Source organism: Montipora foliosa, chromosome 9 (assembly GCF_036669935.1).
Source record: "Montipora foliosa isolate CH-2021 chromosome 9, ASM3666993v2, whole genome shotgun sequence".
Lineage (NCBI taxonomy): Eukaryota > Metazoa > Cnidaria > Anthozoa > Scleractinia > Acroporidae > Montipora > Montipora foliosa.
This window is the reverse complement of record NC_090877.1, coordinates 11,072,271-11,082,270: the sequence shown is the minus strand read 5'-3', so window position 1 is coordinate 11,082,270 and position 10,000 is coordinate 11,072,271. Positions and strand designations below refer to the sequence as shown.

The following is a 10,000-nucleotide window of genomic DNA, read 5'->3' as shown; positions in this document are numbered from 1 at the left end:
AACTCAATATGTATGCAGATCGATCATTTGAAACTGAAAGGCATTATGATGAGGAAGATGATGAAATCATATTTGAAGAAACAGAAGAAGAACGTGTAGAGTTTTGAAGTAATGCTCATCTCTGACAAAGATATCGCTCAAATAAATATATTAAGGTAATTTAAATTCAGTGCCCTCCAAATTTCCTCCCAAAAGATCGAATTGAAGGGGGCGAGGGGAGTTGGTAGCGATCTTACTTAAAAGGAGGAGGGGTTACAAGTTATCTTACATCTTACTAGTAAAGGGGGGCTTAACTTCAATCACTTAAAAGGCCACCTTTCTCATTACAAAATCCCCACCACCCCCACCCCTCCAGATAATTATTGCACAGTTCCATAATTGCTGGATCATGAATGGCGAGCCGAGGAAAGAAATCGACGTAGGAGCTTTCAGTTAATGCTAGTTTTAATACTTTACCAAAGAATAATTCAAAATGATGGCTTCCTCAGTGCCGATTTCGAGTGAGATATATAAATACATAGTGACTTGACATATTTTTAGTGATAGACTAATATCGACCAGGCCATTAAGATATGCCTTTAGGCAGAAAATACACCTGTTTTAAAAAAACAAATTGCGCCAGTTTACAAAAGTGAAAGGGCATCATACCGTGACAGGAGACAGAACGGCCCAGTGGTTAGAGCGCTTGCCTTGAGGTCTAGACATCCCGGGTTCAATAAGCACTTAATGACTGATCCCAAGGGAAACAGTGAGTTTTGTACGATTTGTTTCCCCGAGACACTCAATGTTATGTTGTTTCATTGGTCCTCAGAAGGCCCTAAAGCATTATTTAGTCTAGCTAGTTCACTCATACGTTCATATCTGCATATTACCATAAAATACAACTTCTTGCGGGAATCTAAAAGTAACTTCACTGGATACCGTGAAGGTATTTCCGAGAGTTTTCAATGCCTGCCTAGAGATACCACGAAGAAATAAGGGAGAGTCACGCTACCTCGCCTTTACGTGTAAAATAGTGTGTTGAACTCTGTTTACGGTTAATCACATTTATGCAGAAACCCATAACGGTTGAAACGTGTGACGCGCGTTCACAGCTTCCGAATATTCAGTGCGAACTGATTGGTTGAATGTTTCGGTGCTAAGTACCATATTTGGAAACCCCTCGCTCTTGTTGTTCCAAATATGGTACTAAGCAAATTGAAATTCAGAAGCTTGTTTCCCAGCACAAGGGGCTGTTACACGTTTCAACCCTTTTTCGATTTATATCAATAGGCGAGAAGGTATAATCGTCTGTTATTCCAAAGGCAACCTCCATATGTCAGTTTCTTCATGTCGCTGAATAGTCTCAAGGTATGTGCTAGATGTAAAATAACGTTTTGCATGCAATGAATAAATTTGTCTGCATCGAGCAGGAAGGAAATAAAAATTTGACGATAATCATAGCTCTTCGCCTGACGACACGCCAAGAAAATGTTTCAATGGTGAACCAGCAAATCACATCAAATCAACTTTCTTTCCTCACAGCAAACATTATTTGCAATGTTGCTTTCAAATGTTTTGAGGAGGGAGGCTGGGCTTTGGCACATTATGCTAGCATTATTTTGAGCATAATAGCAAGGCAAAAAAGCATCGAACATAATGCCAGCATTTTAGCAAGATTTTTGTATCCTGAAAAATTAAAAACTTGTTTGAAATGATGAAATTCACCGAGCGACAGCCAAAGATATATATATATATATATATATATATATATTATTATTTTTTTAATGTTTAAAAAGTGTCTATTATTGCGTGTGTATTGAGAGAATTTTCGAGCATTTTAGCAAGGCCATAAGAGCATAATAGCAAAAATTTGAGCATTAAGCATTAGCATAATAGCAAAAAATAAAAGCATAATTATCCAAAGTCTAAAGGAGGGGAAGGTAATCTTCCAGTTTTCTATCTGGTCTCCTTATAACGTAATGTTAAAATTAATAACGGGGTGAGGAACCAAAATAAAGAAGAAAGATAACTGAATAAAGGGAATTTATTGCCCAGCGGAAATGAATGGGTTTATGCTGAGTGTGACATGCTTAGTTAGTTATTTCCCATGTTGCAGTTTGGGCATTTCTGTCATCAGGGATTTTCTGGAGATCATTCACCATTTTTGCAAGCTAGGCGGAGGCTGATTCAGCAGAGTCAAATCAATTTTCCTCAGTCCCCACCCTCCCAATTTTTACTTTCTTGTGGGTGGCGTGTGTCCCCTCACCTGTGCTGGGATCATGGCTTCTATATTTGGGTATTTCCCAGGTTACCAATGTGATTTTCAATAAACGGCCTAACCCATCAAGGCTTGGCCAAAATATCCCAAACAAACGTGATATTATTTGTGTCCCAGCAAACGGAGCTCGCCCATAGCAATGCCTGCCAACAATATCAGTCAGACTGTTACAGTATGGAGTATGAAGCATAAAACAAGTTTTTAATGAATTCATAATAAAACAGTAGATACCGTAGATTTCCACCAGCCACCTCCAAGTCGGTGAATAGTTGTTAGATATTACACGAAGTGCTGTGACATATGCGATTTACCAGGCTGAATGTTGTGTATTGTGAAAATTTCGAGTAAGTTTAACAACAAGCGTACAGTCTTGGTATCATTACTGCGAGTTGTTGCATAGAATATTTATAAGAGAGATTTAACTTTGCGTTTAGGGACTTGTCAGAAATTAGCAGGGGGAGGGGAGGTGGAAAACCCTTTAAAAGGGAGGGCCGTGGAAGAAATAGAGAGCAAAAGAGGGAGGGTCTCAAGAAATTAAGCCCGATTGTGATAATAAAGAGATGCTTACCATTATTTTATAACACGAATACAAACCATGTTGTGTATCTTGGTTTCCAGTGGTACAACCTTTTATCATCTTATTGAGTCAAAAGCTTTTAAAGTCATTTTTCTCCAACAGAGACATCACTTGCATGTTAAGTTTGCTTTATTAAAAATACTGGACCATTTTTCTTCTACCACTGTATAACAAATTTGGAGCCATCATTTATCAAGGTAGGGGAGGGAGGGGAGAAGTGTTAAGAGAATTTTAGGACGACTACCAGGGGGAAGGTTCAAGACATTTCAAACCCTTACAAGGGGGGGGGGGGGGCATTTTTCATTTTATGTTTGCCGCTTAAATTTACTGAAAATCTTCACCTTCCCCCTGTTAATTTCTGACCAGTCCCTTATTAAAGGCAAAGGAAAAGGACCAGCGACAGGCTGCTGCTTGTTGTAAACGAATGCAAATGTTCGTATCAGTTCGAACTTTTCTCTCTCCTTTTAGAAATTGCTTGATATTTGTAGACAACGGGCGAAAAATATGTTAAAATGAGACAAGTTTCTTTGTTTATTGGTCTGCAAGACACAAATCATGTAAACTTTTAGTCACGCGTTTGCCGTATGCCGCAAATGGCATGTTAAAATTCTCCAGTAGTCAGTAGCTTCATGGCTCTCTTCATTTGTACATTTTATAAATGCGAGCTATAATTCCTTCCCCATAAGTTATGTCCCGATTGTACTGGAAATATCTTAAATTTCCATAGATACGCAGGGACTCCAAGTTTGGTCTCTGGGCGAAACCCCGCGGGGCAATGATTTAACCGATTCAGAAACAGTCCTACACAATCACATCAAACAAGCAGCACTAAACAACGAAGAGCGCTGAGTCGGCTGTTCTAGGGTTGACACATTATGCTGGCATAATTTCGAGAATAATACTACAGGTGGAGCATCCAGCATAATAGCTCCATTTTGCGACAGTTATTTCTTTTTTGAGCTATTATTGCCCGAATCCAAGCTATTTTAATGTTCTATGTGGTTTTCATTACTGTTAGCAGTGTACGCTTGTTCCCAGTGCGTGCTCAAGCGGTTTTATCTAGTTAGGCCTGGTTACTCTCATTATGCCAGGCTCCTGAGGCCTTTGGATTAAATGTTCTTAGTATAAATACACAGGTGATTATACAAAATCGCGCGCTCTCATTGGCTCGCTATCTCGGATTATCAGCCGATAATCACCTCGACGACAAAATGGCTGCCAGTAGTCGTTTTGCCACTGTAAGTGAGGATGATTTTCGCCTTGAAATGTTTTTTTTTCTCTTTTTTGAAATAATCACCTGTGTATTTATACTAAAACATGCAATTATTCGCCTCAGGCTCAGTGATTATCGGTGAATATTCACCTCGACTTCGTCTCGGTGAATATTCACCGATAATCACTTCGCCTTCGGCGAATAATTGTTAAATATTGTGCTAGTAATTTATTATGAAAATTGGGTTTTTTCGTGGTACGCTTTAAGGGGGTCAGGGAAAGTTTTTTTGAGGCATAATTACAAGCATAGCGGCAACAGCCAAGCATATAAGTAATACTCGATTTTATTATAATTACGTAGGGCTGGCGCACTCCTCTTCCACCAGTGTGGCCCGAATTTCGCGTCATAGGTGGGTTGAGTTTGTTCAAGAGAAAATGACGGCACAGAAAGGGAGGCTCAGGGCGTTGGCCGGGGTATGTCATGTCCACGAAAGTTATTTTTAGACGAGCGGAAGTCTTTGTTATAGCGGAAGTCTATCTTCCGAGACGTCCCAATGTAGTCTTGCCTCGCTCTCAGGTTCTTAGTAAAAAGAGAAAATGGCGGCGCACGTGGAAGGCTGATGAATATTTATATTCATCATGTCTTTTCAAAATACATGCGGACGTCTCGGAAGACAGACTTCCTCTAGAACAAAGACTTCCGCTCGTCTAAAAATAACTTTCGTGGACATGACATATTCCAAGGGCTGGACCGGGAACCTCCCTCTATGTCCCCTCATTTTCTCTTGGTTTGTTGGTTCTCTACTCTGCACCGAGAGGCTTTTTTCTGGGTACTCCACTTTTCCCCTCTCCTCAAAAACGAACATTTGCTTTGATTTGCGTTAATTTGTTGATTTCAGTTTACAGTGTCCCCAATTAGTGCTCCAGCGCTGGATAGTTACTTGAATAAAGTTCCTTTCCTTTCCTTTTTCCCACGGTTAAGAGGATATTTGCACGTGTATTTCCATAACTACAGTCAGGCGACAAGGTGTTCATGTCAAAGTTTATGATAATAGAATACCTCGGCTTGCTGAAAACGTTTCGAACACAAAATATTGCTCTAAACATGTGGAAAATTGGGAAAAGTGCCAAATTTTGCCGAAAATTCCTGAAAGTGCTCAAGAGTGCTGGAAACGTAAAATAGTGCTCCAAATTCGAAAAGTGCTCAAAAGGTGCACAGCACAACTAATTGACGCGAATGTGCGCATTCCGTGCCTAGTTTTGAGAGGTGGACAAACAAACTTCTTGCACCTGCAAGTGAAGATACTGGCCTTCGAGAATTTGTTATTATCAAGGGACAATTTCAAAATAGTCAATTAACACCTTCACTCTGGCAATTTCCTTTGTTTTCTTACGCATGGTGCTGGCTGCTGGCTGCTTCTATTAATTCCATCAAATTCCATTAATTTTGTTGAAAAAAAAAAACAAATCCACGACCACGAGAAGAGCGCCGATCATATATCAACAGCGCTTTGAAACGAAGGTCAAATTCTAACATTTTGCATTGTTTTCAGAGTGAAATCGGAGTTGACGTACCTTACGTTGCTATAGCACAGTTCACGATCGATAGCCAGTCATCCATTTTTAGAATGAAATCTTTTGTCCCATGCCCAGCTTTATCAATGAAAAAATAAATTTCGGAGCTTTCAAGTACTTTTCACCCAAGAAATATTATTGATATATTTTCCGTTTACATCGACGAGTATTTTAATTTCCGGCAATAGAATAACATGCCAGTGAAATCAAATGGGAGAAAGCCACATTTTTTTTATAATTAAAAGAAGGAAAAAATTTCCTTTCCTTCCCTGCGAAGGAAATTTTAAACACCATAAGTAGCAACAGACCAGGGGCCGGTGGCTCGAAGCCAGGTAAGCGCTAACCGTTGGTTACGAGGTATCAAAACCTATAAGTTCCCATGGTATTTAACGCTGGTTAATGCGGCTAACCATGCTTCGAGCAACCTGGGCAAGGAGGGAATCCGGTGAAATGGATCGGTATTAATTAAAACTACCGTACCTTCTTTTTAGGTTTTGGACTAAATTGATATTGGGACAAGAGAGAAATTTGACAATTCACTGCCTTGAAAACTTTTTTTTCAATTTAACTTCTTTTCATTTTGAACTTCCAGATTCGCCGTTTACTAAATTTTCTTTTTCAATCAAAAGTTTTGTTCCTGTGGCAAAAAAAAGGCCGACGAAATAGTATTTTACTTTTCAGTTTATATTTTCCAAATCTTGATTGAAAAACACTTTGAACTTTAATTTCTTTTATTTACCAAAGTTAACTGACATGTTCTGTTATTTTGGTGATGATTTAGTGGTGACACATAGTCAAGCGTATTTGCTTAAGTGTTCGAACTTCGCCTTTTAGCTATGTTTCGACGCTGAATTTCTGCGTAGACAGCTAGCTTTTGATTGCCAGTAAAATTTCATCAGTTAAGGAATAAGTTTAGCCTAAAAATAACACGTAATTTAGGTGTTCATTACTTTCGGGTGCGCGGTTACTACAGATTTAGCGAGATTCTCTTAGAAAAGGAAATCGAAATTAAAAGGAACTGACCTGAAATGTCCGTGAGCATCGATTAAATTATAGCGGGCGATTTCTGTCGGAAATCATGAAAAAAACCTTTGTACGTTTCTCTTACCGAGTTATCTAGGAAGATCGAAGGGCCTCTTCTTGCAAGGAAAACAGCTATGTAGCTTATTATTCCTTTTTTATTTCATCTTTTTATCTTTATACTCGCCACAGAAATCGTCTTCGCCACTGTACTAACAGCGTTTCAAAGTTACAGGTTGAGCTAGGCGAGGAAAGCGGGACTTCTTGTGACGTTTTGTACTAGTCTCGGTTAACACAAATCTCCATTCCCTAGTGTTGAAAAATGTTGAAGTTAAATGGAATCTGAATAGTCAGAGAAAATTCGTGGTGGTGATGATTTCTGAAGACGCATGGAAAATAGATGCTAACGTACATTGACACATTCACATTTCAGCAAAAACCGAAGAGAAATTTGATGGTTAACACACACTCTCATGTCCTAGATTTCTGAAAGGCTTAAAATTACACGGAACCTTGAAATGTCAGTGAAGATTAATTTTTAGGAGTAACTCAATGGCAGACGCCGCAAGAGTGGAGCAAATTTGAAGTGTGATGTACAGACAGATTTCGGCTAGCCAATGAAAGTAGCATTTTTCGTGACATTTTGACGGTTAACACACATTCGTGTCTCAGTCTCACATATCTGGTTCTTTTTTATGCAAATTCATTAAAATTATATTGTTTCCCTTTTAATGCAAACATTGAAAAGTCAAGGTGTTTTAAGACAGCTGGATGATTGCTGTACGTTTATTTGCAGGATGTTCTTTCATTCCTCTGAAATTGAGACAATGAAAGCAACTACCAGTATAATTCTGGAAAACTAGGCTGGTTTCCAAGAAAGGCACCAGTTTAGCAGCGGTTTAACTGAAAAAAAAAAAAAATCAACATGATATCACTCCGCCATCGATTGCCGTCGCTTCTTCCACTAACGGTAAGTCCATTGGTTTCAAAACGATGTAAAAGCGCTTTGCAAAATTCTATACGTAGAGTGATAAGTTCTTTGCATTTATCTCGCTCACTTCCTTTCTTTTGAAAAAAGGAAAAAAACAAAATCTTAAGTCCTTTATTCATTTCCACAGTTAATTCATATTGTTCTACAAAGCAGCTATGGACAGGCTGGTAAGTTTTCAATACAAATAAAATCCTACTTTGCGGTTCAAACCTGTTATTGGGAAACGGTTTCATTTTTTAGGTGGCTCATTATGGAACATATTTCTATATGTATTATTCATCTCTTTAATATACAGTTACTTTATTTCTAGTTAGATTCCCCTGGCCTGTTTTCGCTTTTATTGACACAGCCACAGCTTGTGTTCCAGGGATAGTTCTATTTTATTTCGCAAGAGAATGGTCTCACCTAAAAAAAAGAAAAGAAAGGAAATGGGAATTTTCTTCAATACTGAAAGAAATTTTATTATCCTTCGATTAGTTACATTTTGCGGCCAGTGCGGACTTTAAGACTTGGAAAAAATATTTCGGCGATTTATTTGAATTGCTCTACGATTAGCGGCAGGCTTTGCTCAAAAACTTTGAGTTTCTAAATAAGCAGACTAACGATGAACTAGGCTAATCATTATTCGCCCGAAGTTAACTACTATACTACATTTCACAATTTACATCTTCTGGGTATCGAATTTGCCTTGCTAAACTGTGTTGTTAACGATACAGAAGAAAAAGAAGAAAAAGAAGAAAAAGAAAAAGCCCACACAAGCCACTGATGCCCTGTTTTTGATTTCATATCTCACCTTTCGCGGAATTTGGGCCAACAGCGCAGGTCTGAAAAACAGATCTAACGCAGCTGACTTTTCTTTTGCCTCCGGCGAAACGAATTTAGCCGGAGAGTTTCAGTTTTCGTTAAGGCCTTTGAAAAGAGGTCACTTAATGTTTTATTACCTACCAGTAATGCCTAACAAAAGTGTCTTCCTTTCTTGTTGTTTTATTCAACCAATTCAAAGATATCAGTCGTGCATTTTACTTCAGTTAAAGCTGCTGAAAAGAATTAACTAAGCAGGCCTGCATGGGAAGAATTAATTGACAATTCATCCCATTCGATAAAAAATAATTTGCGCTACTCAACAAAATCGCTTTGATCTAAACCGGCAATGATTCCAAATATCTCCTACAACGAATAAAACGCCAGAAAACAGCACTTTTATTTCTTCTCACTTCTACCATTTCAGTCGGCTATTTGTTGGTCGGACCGGTTTGGACGATTTCCAGTCATGATTGTTAATCACAATCTCGGATCTTTTCCGTCCCTTTTATTACCGGTAGAGACACTTATAGTTTTCCTTGGATCTTCTTGCAAACACAACCAAAGCATATCCACGCACACAAAAATGAAAAAAAAAAACAGAAACTCCCTTGATGTTGGGAGCAACAATGAACGCAGTTTTTGCACCTACTCGCTTGAAAGCTAATCAAGAGCCGTCATCTTTGTTGCGCTACCGATTTTTTTATTTCTTTCTGGATTTAAGAATTTCTCATTTTTCCCTGTTGCGACAAGGCTGTTGTCAAGGTCTTTGTCTCTAGAATATTTCCTTTTATTTTCCTACTTTCCTATTATAGAAGTGCCATTTCACAAGTGTGGGCCACCTTTAACTCAACTGGAATGCTACCACTGAAACAGGGCGCGCGGTTTCTGACCTATCAAGTTACCTTTTAAACATCACTTTCCGATTTCAAGTCGTCTCCTTTTGCCCACGCAGTGTAAATAAGCGAACGAAAGAAAGTGCATTTAATATTTGTTCGGCGATGTAAACAAATTTATTGTAGTCTTTTGCAGCTTTATAAGAAGGAAAGATCCCGTCAGCTGAAATAGAGCAAATGGCTCAAAAATAAATCTTGAAAATCTTCCCCAAATTTATTCGTTAATTCTCCCTCACTTCGATTCCCGTTAGTTCTTGGTTATTTTTGAGCAAAAATTTGACAAGGAGGCTTAAGTCAACAAAATGGTACCAGCTTATTCATTTTGCACGGTTTTCCTTCCCTTTGTTTACTTTTGAAAAGGCAAGGTGATGTTTTGTTACTGTGAAGCAATATCTGAACATCGAGTGAACACCTCAAAGTAATGCGTAGCTACGTGGGTACGTACTGACGCACAATCTGGAGGACAGTAATGCCTTCTTAAGTTATAGTATTGGTCAACCAGAAATGCAAATCATGCCAGCTCATCAGTTTTCGCATTTTCAGGAGATATATTTGTTAATGTGACTTGAGAATACCCGGAAAAAGAGCCTTTGTGCTCCTAATCAGCAATCGAACCGCCACTAACTATGCTGTGACCTGGCTTAATGATAATAATAGTAGTAATGATA

The 10,000-nt window shown here is 38.6% G+C and overlaps 1 protein-coding gene across 3 annotated transcripts in view; it reads left to right on the top strand.

Annotated features, from left to right (window-relative positions):
- Positions 1 to 1,241: 1,241 nt before the first annotated feature.
- Positions 1,242 to 10,000, top strand: part of LOC137969620 (polycystin-1-like protein 2) — a 64,116-nt gene continuing 55,357 nt past the window's right edge. Inside the window, exons 1-4 of one of the 3 annotated variants that reach the window (XM_068815933.1) lie at positions 1,283 to 1,350; positions 4,411 to 4,459; positions 7,441 to 7,614; positions 7,763 to 7,802. In XM_068815933.1, the coding sequence (XP_068672034.1) occupies positions 7,570 to 7,614; positions 7,763 to 7,802 (85 nt within the window). In that variant the 5' untranslated portion in view covers positions 1,283 to 1,350; positions 4,411 to 4,459; positions 7,441 to 7,569. Of the gene's footprint in view, positions 1,351 to 4,410; positions 4,460 to 7,406; positions 7,615 to 7,762; positions 7,803 to 10,000 lie in introns of those variants that run through there. The other 2 variants (XM_068815932.1, XM_068815931.1) reach the window with 2 other exon arrangements.